Raw genomic sequence first — 15,438 nt, forward strand, 5'->3', positions numbered from 1 at the left:
GAGGCTGGTTTAACATACAAAACAGAACACAAGAAAGGTAAAAAATAATCAGACCATCTCAATAAATGCAAAAAAAAAAAAAAAAAAGGCGTTTGACAAAATCCAACCCCCTTTCGCGATGAAAGTGCTAAGTGGACTGGGACTGAAAAGAACTTCCTCAAACTGATAAAGGGCATTTATGAAAAACCCATAATGAACACCATACTTAATGGAGAAAGACTGAATGCATTCTCCCTAAGAACAGAAATAACACCAGGGTGTCCGTTCTCTTCACTTCTATTTAACACTGCACTGGAGGGGCCAGCCAGGGCTAGCAGGCGAGAAAAATAAGGCATCCAGATTAGTTTCGAAGGAAGAAGCACACTGTCTCTATTTGTAGGTGACATGATGTCATATACAGAAAATCCTAAGGAATTCACCAAATAACCATTAGAATGAATAAACAAGATCAGCAAAGTTGCAGGAAACAAGAGCAGTACAAAATGTGAGTATTTCTATACACCAGCAATGAACAATCAAAAACACAATTCTAGGGGTACCTGGGTGGCTCAGTCGGTTAAGTGTCCAACTTCAGCTCAGGTCATGATCTCTCAGTTCGCAGTTCGAGGCCCACATCAGGCTTTGTGTTGACAGCTCAGAGCCTGGAGCCTGCTTTGTATTCTGCGTCCCCCTCTCTCTCTGCCCCTCCCCTCCCTCTCTCTCAAAAATAAAGATTAAAACAAAAACAAAAACAAAACAATTCTAGGGGCGCCTGGGCGGCTCAGTCGGTTAAGCGTCCAACTTCAGCTCAGATCATGATCTCACGGTTCGTGAGTTCAAGCCCTGCGTTGGGCTCCTGGAGCCTGCTTCGGATTCTGTGTCTCCCCCTCTCTCTCTGCCCCTCCCCCGCTCGCTCACGCGTGTGTGCTCTCTCAAAAATAAATGTTAAAAAACAAAGCAAAACAATTCTACTTCCAATACCGTAAAAAAAAGGACACTTAGAAATTAATTAACAAAATAAATACAAAACTTGCACTTTGAAAACTATTTAAAACACAGTTGACAGAAATCTATTAACATGTAATAGACATAAATAGAAAATATCTCAAAGTTTTAACACTGGTAAGAGGACAATACCTCCAAATTGATCTACGTACTTTATAACCCTTATGCCAGCTGCCTTTTGTGTGGAAATTGACAAGCTGTTCTTAAAATTCATACAGAAATCCAAGCAACCCATAGTAGCCAAAACAATCGTAAAAAAGACCTAATTTGGAGGATTCACATCTCCCAGAAAGTTGCAGTAATCAATACAGTGTTAGGCCTTGGGGTAGACATGAAGACATATAGATCAATGAAACAGAACTGAGTAGAGAAAAAAATCCTTCCACTGATGGTCAACTGAATTTTGACAAGAGTGGCCAGACCACTGAATGGGGGAAAGAAAAGCCTTTTCAACAAAGTGCCAAAGACTAAAGTTGGACCCCTTCTTTACACTATACTCAAATATTAACTCAAAACAGATCACAGACTTAATGTAAGAACTACAATTATAAAACTCATGGGATTCCACTTCACACCTAAGAGGATGGCTTTCGTGAAAAAGACAGGCGGTAACAGGTGTTGGCAAGGATGTGGAAAAGCTGCAACCCTCACACTCTGCTGGTGGGAATGTAAGACGATGCAGACACTTTGGAAAACAGTTTGGCAGGTCTTCAAAATGTTAAACATAGAGTTACCACATGACCCAGCCACTTCACTCTGAAGTATCTGCCCAAGAGAAATGAAAACCTATGTTCACACAAAAAGACTGGATGAGAATGTTCACAGGAGCATCATACATAATAGCCAAAGAATGGAAATGATTCAGATGTCCACCAATCGATGAAGAGATAAATAAAATAAAATATGGTAGATCCATACAATGGACTATTATTCAACAACAAAAAAGGATGAAGCACGGATATGTGCTATAACATAGATAAATCTTAAAAACATAATGGTAAGCAAAGAAGCAAGTCACAAAAGGCCACATGTTAGAGTACACAAATCCAGAGACAAAAAGTAGATTAGTGTCTTCCTAGGGCTGGAGGGTGGGGAGTAATGAGAAGAGACTACTGATGGGTATGGGGTTTCTTTTACGGGATGATGAAAATGGCCGAATATTGATTGTAGTGATAGCTGCAGAACTCTGTGTATATACTGAAACACACTAAATTGTACGCTTTAAATGGGTGAAATATATGGCATATGAATTATATCTCCTAAAGATGAAAAAAAAAAAAAAAAAGCAAAGTGTCGAGCCCAGTGCCTGATGCACACAGTAACTGTAGCTTTAACTATGGTTATTTATAAGATGCACTGTCTGATACATCACTGTAGAAGGCAGTAACTATTTACAGATGTGCTTGACATGTGCCGTATTCAATCACAGATGCTGTCCCCAAATGGAAATTTTCCCAGTCAGAAGTGACTGGGCCCAAGACCAGAGAGGTCTCGTGGAGAATCATCAACAGTGAGCGCTCAGGGCCAGCGCAGCCTCAAGGACAGTAATTGTCACTAATGCGCCCCACTGCCCTCTCCATGGGAGGTTCCACTGGGCATGGGTCTCAGGAAGAGGAAGCAGGGAAACCGCCCAAGAAGGAAATAGGCAATACCCAGGAACAGATTTTGAGAGGGCAAATATGTAAGGGACAAAGGACTTCTTTTTTGGGGGGGTGGGGTGGGGGGGGTGGGGAGAGGATAGAAGGACCAGGCAAAACAAAATGGCAAAAGAAGGTAAACTGATCCTGATGGGCTGAACACGGTGGTAAAAAAGCAAAAAGCCAAAATGTAAAAAAGAATACTAAAAAATGGTGATGATATTTATTCACCTCCTTCTTCCTGCCCAAAAACACTCCCAGAAGGAGATGAGGGGCAAAGAGGACTGAAATTTACATGGAAAGAAAAAAAGTAAAATACTTTGTAAAAATCCTTTAAAATATTGATACCTTTTGTAAAGTCACACTATACACCTTCCTTCCAGTCCAGACTGAGAAATCCACAGGCTTTGGATTCCTGCAGCATTACTTAGAAATGCAAACAGTAATGACAGATAACATTTATGGAGTGCTTGCCATGTGCCTTGACTGTGTGCAAAATTCATGATCTCCTCACCCTCACCCCACTCCAGTGAGATGGTGGATACTATTAAAAGGCTCATTTCAGTGAGGAGGAAAACGAGGTACAAAGGTTAAGAAACTTGCTCAAGAATGGAAAACTTACAAGTGGCAGAGTGAAGATTTGACACCGAGTGCCTAATTCCAAAAGCCAGAGATCTATCACTATTACCAGTATGTCCCAAGTACACCATCAGTGGTTCATAATACGGTTTTAGGTAGAATAAACTGGCCTATTTCCTTTTAGTATTGGTATATAATTAAGTATCAATTTCACAGTAACGCTGTAAAGTGTTCTTTGGAAAAAAACGTGTTAAAAAAAATAATGGCGGGGAGGGGAGGGGTGGTTAGTCAATTTTTAAAAAGCAGAGCAGCGTGATGCCTGGAAAGGAAATATAGAAAAGTAAGATAGTCTGGTTTTTCTGAGAAGGTGATATTTTTTTGAGTCCCTTTAAAAACTTTCCCTAGAGTCTTGATGTTCCTAAAATGTTTGTGTAAAACAGGAGCATTTAAGGGGCGCCTGGGTGGCCGGCTCATCAGTGAAGTGTCGGAGTCTTGATTTCATCTCAGGTCATGGTCTCACAGTTTGGGAGTTTGAGCCCAGCATCAGGCTCTGTGCTGACAGGGTGGAGCCTGCTTGAGATTCTCTCTCTCTCTCCCCCTCTCCCCTGCTCACACTCTCTCTCAAAATAAATGAACATTTTTTTAAAAAAATGAGCATTAAAAAAAGGTCTTTTTGTTCTAACCCCTCAAACCATATGTAATCATTCTATAAAGTTTATTTTCTATTGGTTTTGTCCCACACAATTTTAATATGCCCACCATGGGGCTCTCTCCCACTTCTGAGTGAGCTGCTTTTCTCCCTCAAGAAATAAATTCCTGACATTTATCAGATCTTCTTTTTCTTCATTTTATCCCATCTTATCCTGAAGTTCTAAGACCAGGCCATCTCACTATTTATTCAAAAGCCCCAGAAATTTTTCGCAAGGAAAAGAGCTGCAGGGAATCTGGGAGGCATATGCAAATAGATTTTTAAGAGGCAAGGGTTACCGTGCTATTCCTTGAGGGCTCCTCAGTATCTGATAAGCTGCCCACCTCTGGCACCCAAACAAAGAAACTCCAATTGGCAGAGGGGGAAGGACTCTGTGTTTCATCCTGAGGATCCCCAAAGGCCAAAGACCTCGCCCAGGTACTTCTGTTTCCCATGGCCAGACACGTCCCATACCCTGGAGAGAATGAGCACATCTCTCCCACTTCTCCATGCAGTGCACAGATCCTAAGAGCTTGGAGGCAAGTCCCCTGGTGGCTCAAAGGCCACTTGACTTTCTGTCAACCTCCAGAGGCAAAGGCCGCCCTCACCCACCTGTGCATGTTCCCATTGGTGGTAAAAGACTGGCCACACACAGTGCACTTGTAAGGCCTCTCGCCAGAGTGCACCAGCATGTGGCGGTCCAGGGAGCTGGCCGAACTCAGTGACTTCCCGCAGATGCTGCACGAATGGTCTGCCCCTCCAGTGTCCGTGTTGTGCTGGGGAAAGCAATCATCACATTGGTCACTTGAGAAGGTGGGTCAAAGCTTGGCAATTATGAAATGCAAATTAAGAGCTTTATATAAAAAAAGAAAAAAAAAACAGCAAAGCTTCTCTGATATTTTTTTTTTTTGTTTCATTTTAAATATCTTCCCAAATGTCAACATCTACCAGGAACACAGGCAAATAACTATTCTGTGTGATCTTCTTCCACTTTCGTGTTCCAGTTTTGGAAAACACTTCTGCAAGGCCCAGAGAGGGGTGGGGTCTCTGCAGGCCTTTCTTGGGGACACACATAGATGGACTGACCACATACATTAACATGAGCAGAAGGACTCTCAACTATGAAGCTAACGTGAAATACGGTCTTTGCATTAAGGCAACATCCATTCTTCAAGTTTGCTGACTCAGTCTTGCTGTCAGGGAAAGAGAACTGAAAACTGCACAGTTTAGAGTTCTAGCCTCTGAAATACATTAAGAAGGAACATTTCTCTCCAAACCCAAGTTACTTAATGGTATTATTCCTCAGTGCCATGTTATGATTTTAATATTGTCAATCCTTCTCACTCATATGCAGAATTTAAGAAAAAAAAAAAAAAAACGAGCAAGGGAAAAAGAGAGAGAGAGAGAGAGATAGACAAACCAAGAAACAGACTTTTAACTTTAGAGAACTGATGGGTTACCAGAGAGGAGGTGGGTGACAGATGGGGGAAAGAGATGATGGGGCTTACCGAGTGCCTGTGTCATGATGAAAAAATAAATAAAATGAAAAAAAAAATTATCCATTCCCACTCCAAAAATATATATATATTTCCAAACAAACAAAAAAATATACATACATATATATATATACATATATATATATATATGTATATATATATACACACACACACACATGTATGTATATATGATTAATCCTTCTTTGTTCTCGATTCATCCATAGTTTGTCATCAATTTGCCACACCAGGCAAGGGAGAAGGATAAAGGTCATAATATAGAAGCCAAAAGAAATGCCAAATGAATAAATTTCCTGCCGCATGATGTAAGTTTATAGCAGTATGAAGACTTGGGATCTATCTCTACAATCTCACTGTGCTGTGAGGAGGTTTGGTTCAAACTGATGAGTCATATGATGAAAAGTCTTCTGTTCGATGTGGTCATTTTAGCTAGATGTTTGCTAACTTCTGAAAAGGTATTCTGTGTTGACCAGGGATTCTGTCACGGTAACACGGACCTGCAAAAACTTATTTCATAACCACCCCTTGAGATTATTAAAATATTAAATCTGAATTAAGCTCAGCCACAATGCATCTGCTAAGATCAAACTGCCCTCTCTTAATGAAGAAAGATTTCTAATACAAGTATGAAATCGGCAGCAAACCTGACGGATGTGCATAGTTAGCTGATGCTGTGTAGTGCAAATCTTTTCACACAGGGGACAGTTATAGGAAGACTTCTCCTCTTTCGTTTCCTGCAAAGACATAATACAAGGGAAAATCAAGTTCAACTCACACAGTAAGCCAATGCCTCTTGTTCCTGTCGTAAGCATCTGTCTCTCAAAGAGCCATAACAATAAATCACGGAGAGCATGGTCTCCAGAGCCTGTCCAGGTATGAGCTTGGGTAAGTCACAGTCCTGTCTGCCCTCAGTTTCCTCATGTGTAAAATGGGAAAAAATAACGGCATCTCCCAGACCGTGCTGTGATGAGGATTAAATCAATGAGCACATGTTAAGCACTGGAATAGTGCCTGGTACAGGCTAAGTGCTCCATAAATATCAGTGTTCTTATTAAACACCATTTAATTAATCATCAGTGCCAACAAAAAAAACAAGGATCAAGTCACAGCAGAGGTAGAAACGGAATAGCTCTCTCCCCAAGCCCCACCTACGTGGCTCCAGTCACTACTCCTGAGCACACAGGAGAGGCAGTGAAGTTCTCCTCCCAACATGACAAGGCTTCCGTGCCCAGCTGTGTGCCCCACAGGCATCGACATGCCCCTCTTACTTGCTGCTTGCACCTGCTTGACACCGCTCATCGATAATCAGTAAGAATGCTGTCCTTTTCCAAACTGTGATGGGGGGGCACACCCGGGCTGACGCCTTCCACAGAGGGTGACAAAAGAACCAGATCACTACTTGGCAAGGTGGATCATTTTATGTTCCCTCTACACACCCAGGACAGGCTGCCTTCAAGCAATAGATTTTTACCTTTCTAAGGAAAAGAACGAGCTCCCTCACTAGCCATGTGGTATGGTTCCTTTCTCCAAATAATTCACGGGGAGCTGCCCTGGACGTGCCCCCTCACCCACACGGTCCCCGGTCTCTGCCCTCATCTCCCAAAACCAACAGGATCAAGGCATGGATATCTCGCCCAGGAATCTGAAATGAGGATGCTTAGAGACTGAGATCAGTGGGTTTCCCACTGATCAGCAGAATCACCTGGGCAGATTTCTGAACGACATAGTTCTAGACTAGACTCCTGGCATGCTGATTCAGAATGGGGGGGGGGTGTACCCCAGAAATCTGCTCGTTTCTCAAGTTCCCCAGTCGTTGTTCATATGCACCCAGGTTTGGGGGTGACTAAGTTACTACCACAAGTGATCAGGAACACCTGAATTCAAAGTTCATGTAGTCCTGGGGCTGAGCTGAGCACTGGGGCGAGCCCAAGCCATGACAATGCAGCTGGGGAGGACGTGGGTGCTCACGGAAGTGGGAGACCAGGTAGCCTGAGATAGGGGACGGCACCATCTGCCAGGCTGGACCCTCAGACTTCTTTCAACAGACCTGTTTTTACTTGTACTCATCTGAATGAGTTTCTGTTCTTTGCAAATAATGCCCATCCTTGAACACTTACTATGCGCTAAATGCTACATATAGAAATGTCACAACCACGGCTACAGATCCCATTTTCTGGATGAGGAAACTGAGGTGCAGAGAGGTAAGTAACCTGTCTCAAATGAGGAAACCATGAAGTAGGAGACCCAGGATTAAAACTCAGGCTGGCTGCTCTCCCAGCCCATGCCCAGTTTAGGGCATGACTATGCTACACAAGTCTCATCAAAAAAAAGGATTAACCCCAAGGCACAGAAAGGAAACACCCTTGTGGTTGGCTCATGAGAGACGATGAAAATAAAAATCACTCTGAAGACTCTAAAAACAAATGGCACCATAAACCAGATGGGGTGGAGCGAATGCATGAGGATGTCCAGGATGTATATGCCCACGGTACTTCTGTGTCCTCTTCAAAGACTAACAGGCCTCATTTTTAAGCAATACAAATGCTTTTCTCATCTGTGGCACTGGGTCTGAGAAAAGGTACACTACATATTTTTCACCCTCAAATTTTTTTTAAAAAGCAGGGGAAGGGCAGAAAGAGAGGGAGACAGAGGATCCAAAACAGGCTCTGTGCTGGCAGCAGTCAGATGTGGGGCTCGAACTCATGAACTGTGAGATCATGCCCTGAGCCGGGATCAAGAGTCGGACGCTCAACTGACTGAGCCACCCAGGCGCCCCTCACTCTCAAATTAAAAAAAAAAAAAACACAAAAAACCAGATAGGAAGCCTAAGGAAGCTGATAACCCAGAGACAGTTACAAAAAAACCTGCCAGCCTCACCACCATCCTCCCAGGGGCATGATGTGTATGGAGCAGGGAGAGGTGTCACTCCTTCTCGGCCCATCCGACTCCAGCCACAATGGAGCTGGCCAAGAACCACCAAAGAGAAACATCAAAAACGAAAGCATTCACAACAAAATGAAAGCAATCGCTATAATAATGAGGGCTGTCTCATAGCTGGACCCAAACTTAGTCCCTGGGGTATTTTTGTTACAGAACAATATATATTAATAAAATTTTTTTTAAAGAAAGATTCATCAATAAGATGTCAATAAATGGGGTGCCCGGTGGCTCGGTCAGTTGAACGTCTGACTCTTGATTTTGGCTCAGGTCATGATCCCAGGGTTGTGGGATTGAGCCCTGTGTCGGGCTCTGCACTGAGTGTAGAGCCTGCTTAGAATTCGCTCTCTCTCTCTCTCTCTCTCTCTCTCTCTCTCTCTTTTTCTCCCTCCCTCCTTGTGCCCCTCTCCCCACTCAGGTGCTCTTTCCCTCTCTAAAAAAAGAAAAAGTCAGTAAATGTCAAAAAGCCAGGCGTCTGTGTGGGTAGCCTCCTGAGGCAGCACGTTTCTTGAAAAAACCATCCTGCGCACACCTGGAGGTAGATACTGGACACACTGAGTAGGTCCTTGGAGCCTCCGGCACCAAACCTTCTGTGAGGCTGGCAGCTGCACTCCGCAGACCCTCACACAGGTCTACAGAATCCACAGTGGTCGGGGAGAAGGAAACCTCTGGACTCAGATTTAATTTTCACAAACAAACCCAACAGCAAAGAGAACAGCCCTGCTGTGAATCCAGTTACTGTGGCTGTGCTGGTGGAAGAAGCAGACTTCCTGAGCTGACAGATAAAATTAGCAGCTAATGTGATAACTAACCATTCCATAATGAAACAATCTGGCACCTGTGTCGGCGTCCGGCTGTGGCTAATCTGTCCTGGAACTCGGTGCTAGTGCTGATGGGCCTTCTCCCCAGGCTCCCGCTCTCGGCCTTCCCTACCCGCTCACAGGTAAGGGTGATGCCCACTCTCTCCCCAACTGCGCTCTGCTGTTTTTAATGTGCTGTCTTTCCACGTTACCTCTGGGCCAGAGGTTACCTCCCCTGCGAACACTGAGCCTATGCCCTGAGGAACCCTGGAGGACACAGAAGGTAGATGGAAATGGCTCAGGTACACCCGTCCCATTTGCTTGCCCACACCTGCAGAGTCACCTCCATTTACCATGCAGGGATGGAGGTGCTGTGGGTCACACTCTAGGGTTCTACCTCCTGTCTCTGAACCACTGGGCAGGGACCAGAGCCTGGACTACGGTCAACTCTACCTGTGTCGGGGAAATGCCGGGCTCGTCCCTACCCATGCCACTTTCTACCGACAGAACATAGAAGGATGAGGAGACGGTGACCGTACGTATCTCGTTCATCCCGAAATGCCTGCCACCTGGTGCAGTACCTGGCTGGAAGTATATATTGTGAAATGGGTGGATGGATGGAGAGATGGACGGATAGATGGATGGATGGACAGTCACGTGAGAGTGGAAATAAACCTTTTCTTCCCAGAGCTAGCGCTCCGTCTCGACTCAGGCCACAGTCATACAGGCTGAGTATTTTCTCAGGTACCCATGGGAAGAGAGGCAGGCAGAGACAAGGGAAAAAAGAGAGAAAAAGGTATCAATGCTCCAACCCTCCAAACATCACTGAACCCTGCTAAGTCTTCAGCTGTGAGGAAGATGGGAATGAACGGACCCTTCTCCTATGCTGCTGGAGTGGGTTTTAGGCTGGAACGACTTTTCCTGGAGGACAAGTGGTAGCCAAAGCCTTAATTAACATACTTCTAAGAATTTATAGAAAACCATCATGGATAGTCCTCAGACAATTCTGTATAAGGACAGTCACTTGAGGATTATTAATAAAAAAGGAAATGAATTCACAAAAGCCCAACAGGTTTACTTTCCAGTCCATCCCTGGCATTGAGAGGAACTGAGAAGACTGCCTTTCCCCCCTGAGGATTTGGTGTAAACCCATTAAGTAAGTTAAAACAAAAATTAAATGTGGAGTCATCAGTTCAGATTACACGGATTCAGAGAAGAAATGAGCACCACACAACCCCTGCCTCGCTCCCTGAGTTTCCTTGAACACACTGCTACCAGAAGAGTGACAACTTTTTCTCAAGTGCCCCATTTGTACGTTAATTAGAAGATCTGTTTTATTTCCCAGTGGAGGAGCCTTAGACCTTTGTAACATCATTAATCAACCCTTCCAATCCTGGCCCGCCCCCTTATTCTTCCCCACTCTTCCTGATTTGATGCCCACTAAAAACTCAAGAGGACTAAATCACCCCATGAGTGGCATTCTCTGAAGCCAAATTCTGTGCTTTGTCAAAGGTGGAAAGCTGAATGGGAGATCCAGCAAAACCAACACTTATTTGCTACCTGATCTGAAGACACTTAAAAAAAGAAATCAAGGTGGTGGCTTTAAAATCCCAATTAACCAGCTGTGTGAGTGAGGAAATGAACTACATCACAGTAGAGGAATAAGTCCAATTCTTTGCCTTGGCCATCACGTGAAGACAGCTTGCATTCAAATCAAATTAAAGGGCAGAGAATAAGGATTCCACCAATACTGACACCACCGCAGAGAAAATTTCTTCCATGAAAGAAATTGACATAAGCCCGGAAAAGTTCACTCTTGAAGCCTCTCGGCATGTCCCTTTAGTTCTGAGCTTGTCCGAGGTTTTGGCTTAGGAAGCTGGGGCTTAAGGGAACAAACTTCACCCAACGTTCTCATAGACTGAAGCCACCAGATGTCACCAGCTAGCGCACAGGAGCTTACCTGGTTCCTTCTGCCAATCCGATTTGGTCCTGGAGGCTTCGTGGGGGACTTGGTGCTCTGGGGGCTCCCGCCATTCTCGGCGACCTTCCCTACACTCATTACTGCTGACATCATGGTGTTGACGGAAGACAAGTCTGAACCTTCCAAGCCAATGGGCGAACTTGACGTCATTGGGTCAAGGGTTTAAGCTTCTAAGAAGCTTCTGCCATAGAACTGAAAATCGGAAATCGCTGCTGTGATCAATTGGTTTAGCCCCTGTCAGAGCCCGGTGGCACTGGCCATGGCTACCATAACCGTAAGTCAGGCCAAAACACCGAAGGCCCTCCCGCTTCTTCAGTTCAAGCTGACACTCGTGCCCATAATGACTTGAAGCTTTCATCTAAATGAAGCACTGTCATAACAAAGACTAACTGATAACCTCGCTTCCTTTCTGTGCATCTGTACTGACACAACCCCCCAAACTAGCAGAGGCAGGTCTCCTGGCCTTTCCTAATCTTTCATTAGACAGAGCAGGGAAAGGCTCTGGAGTCTTTCTGTCAGCCCAGGGAGCTGACATTTGCCCGGCACCCTCCTAAAAACCAAGCTCATTTACTACTACAGGAATGTTCTAGACTTAACAACTTATGATGAGAACCTTCAGGTCTCACGTAACTCCACTGCTGTAATTCGGTGCTCTTAATGGGGAGCCCAAATTGTACACGACAACTGAGAAGGCAATCCTCTCAGAATTATAACCAAACTTCAAATCAACATAAAAAGGACGTTTCTTAAAATATATGAGTAGGTAATGTACCTATACCCCAGAAGATGGATGGAAGGAAAACCCAGCCCCCACTGCCAATTACCTCCATTTTCTGCCCCAACTGATACACTATGAGGTTTTCTCTCGCTATAGCTATCATCCACGTGGAGTAGGAAATGAGTCTGTGTTCACTTCTTTTTTTTCTTCTCTTGTATCACTTGTTGACACTGGAAGGGAAGCAAAGGCAAAAAAAAAAAAAAAAAAAAAAAATCAGTGAATGCCTTTTCACTTAGGGAAGAAAAAACTGATGCCATTTACTTGTAATCTCAGGCCACTATATTCATGAGAATACAGGGAGAACAAAAGGGAGGCGATTTTAAAAGTCATGTCTTTCTTCCAAAACCACATTCTGTGGTTGTTTTTCAACCTTAACTGATGTTCCCTACAGTGCTGTCACCGTCACTCCCAACAGCCAAAACGATTTTGTGGTATTTTACTTTCTGGAGCTCTTAACTACACACACACTGAATTTCCCTCCATACTCTACACCAGTCCCCCACGAGCGTTCAGACTCCTACTTGACCCCCCTCCCACCTCTACCTAAAAGTGACTGAAGATAAGGCAGGAAAGCAATTCACGAAAGGCTCGTAGTTTAGTACTAGACTATGTAGTATTAGGTCAGGCCTCAAAGAAAGCTGGTAACAGGAACGGCATGACCAACCGGAACACCCACCACACCTCGTGGCCATTGCAAAATTGACTTCTGGAGCCTTTTCTAGTTACCTTCCTTTGAGAAGTGCCATCCAGTTACATGCCTTACCATGGCTGTGATATGGCCTCAGATTAAGTCTGCAGGTAAGTTACTTCCCTCATTTTATCTAGAGCCAAAGCCCTGCCAGTAAGCCTCCGATCCTATACTGACCTATATTAACTGTGCCTTGATAAATTCCACATGTCCTCTACTGGACTTGTAGTCAAAGATCAAGCTCATCATCTCGGCAGCCAAGTGAATGCTCAGGAACACCACCAGAAAGAACATGATTTCTTGTGGTTTCCTCCTCCAACTTGAGGGGACATGACCTAGGATATAACAAACGGTAACACCCAGAGCTACCAATGCAGCCAGCAGCAAGCAGAGCAGGAAGGGCCTGGGGACATAACTTTATTAAGCCACGTTGTTGTCAGCTCAGAAGTCTCAAGCTAAAACCTTAGCAAAAGAGCCAAAGAGAATCTCAGGGACGGTACTTTTCCAGCCAAAAGACAAAACGTGCCTTCCTTGTGGGCAGCCATTTTGAAGATATGGACTTAACGGATTTCCAAATGGGGATGAAAAGGACTAACTGCAGAAACATGCAACTCGAGACAATACACCTCGTCTTAGCCCGCACATCTTTCCTATAAAGAGAGAAGAGCTATGTCCAAAATTAAAGCAAAGGCCAAACTGCAGTCCTTCTGTGGTTTCGCCATCAGAAGACCATTCAAAATTGTGCTTCAAACTTCCTATTTTAACGGTCTTTGAAAATTTATTTGGGAGATTTCTCTCTCTTGGGAAAACCACGAGACACAAACATACACATGTAAGTGGGCATACATACACAGGCACACCTGCATCTCTAAAAGCACCATTGGTTCCTAGAGGTGTTGCAATCAATCAGCAGACAATCATCTGTTTGATTCAAATATGTGGATACCTTTGATACTAAAACCCCTCCCCCATAGTTGTAATATATAGTAAATTATAAAATAACTGGCCAGAAACTGTTTTTTGTAATTATGTTATGTCAGTAAAAAGCAAGTTAACCTTTCTGATTCATAGGAGGAGTTTAGAAGGTAATCTTGCTTGTGTCCTGATACTAGGAAAAAAAGAAAATGTGGTAGAATTTATGGAAATCTGGGAACAGGTTAGAGTAAACACCTCTAGGACTAAACGTAGAATTTTATAAGTTGTAAAAATTACATTCGATTCACTGAGAAAATGGAGAGGAGAGAAACGGACAACATGAGAAGTAACAAAAATACATTCGTGTTACAGAGCCAGATTACTAGGGATAATTTTTGTTACAGTCATTATAACATCCAATATACATTCTTACAAACTCCCTAAGTGTCTTAAATACACAATACCTAGCCATTGTCACTACACTAACCAACATAAGGGCTGAATGTTGCAAAGGCTTATTCCAACTGGAAAAGAAAAAAGCCACACAAACTTGTTATTTCCCATTTTGACTGGGCAGGAAGACATTTGCTACATTTATTTCCTTTTCTGGGATAAAGTGTAAAGCGTTGACACTACTCAGTGATGACACCAAGATCACCTGTGTTTACTTCCTTTACCTAGTTTAAATGTAAGTAGCAATATGTATATATTTTTCAATAAATTTTTTAAAGTTTATTTATTTATTTTGAGAAAGAGAGAGAGAGAGAGAGAGAGAGAGAGACAGTGCGAGCAGGGGAGGGGCAGAGAGAGAGAAAAAAAGAAAGAATCCCAAGCGGACTCCTCACCCTCAGTGCAGAGCCCGACATGGGACTCAAACCCATGAACTGTGAGATCATGACCTGAGCCAAAAATCAAAGAGTCGGACACTTAACCAACTGAGCCAGCCAGGTGCCCCAGCAATGTTATTTTTTTAATAGAGACTCTTCTCGTCTCAATCTGGAAAGTGCAATTAGTAAAATGAACCCCCCAGCTACACTGTTTGAAAAGAAGAGCACCGTCATTGGACTCATCCCTCAATTGCTGTTTCAGAAGCAACACAAACCAGCCTTACACACCCAGCACAGGTTTTTACTCCAGTGTGCTCCTGCATCTTATACTTGAGTTCTCCCTTTGAAAGGATGCAGCAGGGAAGAAGGGAGAGGTCCTGGCATAAAATAAGGTAGCTCACTGTTCCAGGTTATGGGGGAAAAAAAAAAATCCACCTTAGCATTAAGGCACATCTATGCGCTAATTTACCCAGAGGCCAGTCGGCCAGGATTATTAGTGAGTTCTACCTACCTATACCTGATGTTGGGCTATACTGGGGTAATAACCCAAACTAACAAACCTAAACCTTCTGAGATTTGATCTCAGCGATGAAAGAGAAGTTGAACAGCTTGAAGTCCATTTACAAAGCACATTTTTTTCTTTACAGATATTAATAGTCTCAATATTTTCATTCTTTCCTTTGCTCCCTGACGCCACCCTCCACATCAGCCCTAACACTGCAAATAACCACCACCAATAAAATCTTAACAATAAACAAATTAAAAATCACTAACCCCATTCTAAGGCAATGTCTTCCAACTGGAACCAGAGAGAGCTGGGAACCCAGATGGAGTTCCCAAATCACAGATAAGAAAAGAAGTCATCATCTTCATGCACATGGCCAAGTGGACTGGCCTGGCATTCCAGTTTTTAACACAAACTGCCTGAATTTGGGTGACAGGGGGCAGCGGGGAGGGAGAAGCAGGGCTCTGCTGTCTGAAGCACTCCTTCCTGTGAGACCAATACCCGGTACCCTCTGAGGTTTCTCATCCCACACTTCAGGCCCACTGGATCAGAAGAGCTCACAACTCAGAGTTACAATTTCATTGTGGTTTTGCGTCAAAGCCTCA

At 43.8% G+C, this 15,438-nt stretch overlaps 1 protein-coding gene across 6 annotated transcripts in view; it reads right to left on the minus strand.

Annotated features, from left to right (window-relative positions):
- RREB1 (ras responsive element binding protein 1) overlaps positions 1 to 15,438 on the minus strand; it is a 182,640-nt gene that overhangs the window by 56,189 nt on the left and 111,013 nt on the right. For 5 of the 6 annotated variants that reach the window (XM_053904925.1, XM_019419823.2, XM_019419820.2 and 2 more), the window contains exons 3-6: positions 11,945 to 12,068; positions 11,100 to 11,312; positions 6,047 to 6,136; positions 4,501 to 4,664 (exon numbers count right to left, since the gene is read on the minus strand). In XM_053904925.1, the coding sequence (XP_053760900.1) occupies positions 4,501 to 4,664; positions 6,047 to 6,136; positions 11,100 to 11,270 (425 nt within the window). In that variant the 5' untranslated portion in view covers positions 11,271 to 11,312; positions 11,945 to 12,068. The remainder of the gene's footprint in view (positions 1 to 4,500; positions 4,665 to 6,046; positions 6,137 to 11,099; positions 11,313 to 11,944; positions 12,069 to 15,438) is intronic. The other variant, XM_019419822.2, reaches the window with a different exon arrangement.

This window comes from Panthera pardus, unplaced genomic scaffold (assembly GCF_024362965.1).
Source record: "Panthera pardus isolate Hobbes unplaced genomic scaffold, ASM2436296v1 HiC_scaffold_17, whole genome shotgun sequence".
NCBI lineage: Eukaryota > Metazoa > Chordata > Mammalia > Carnivora > Felidae > Panthera > Panthera pardus.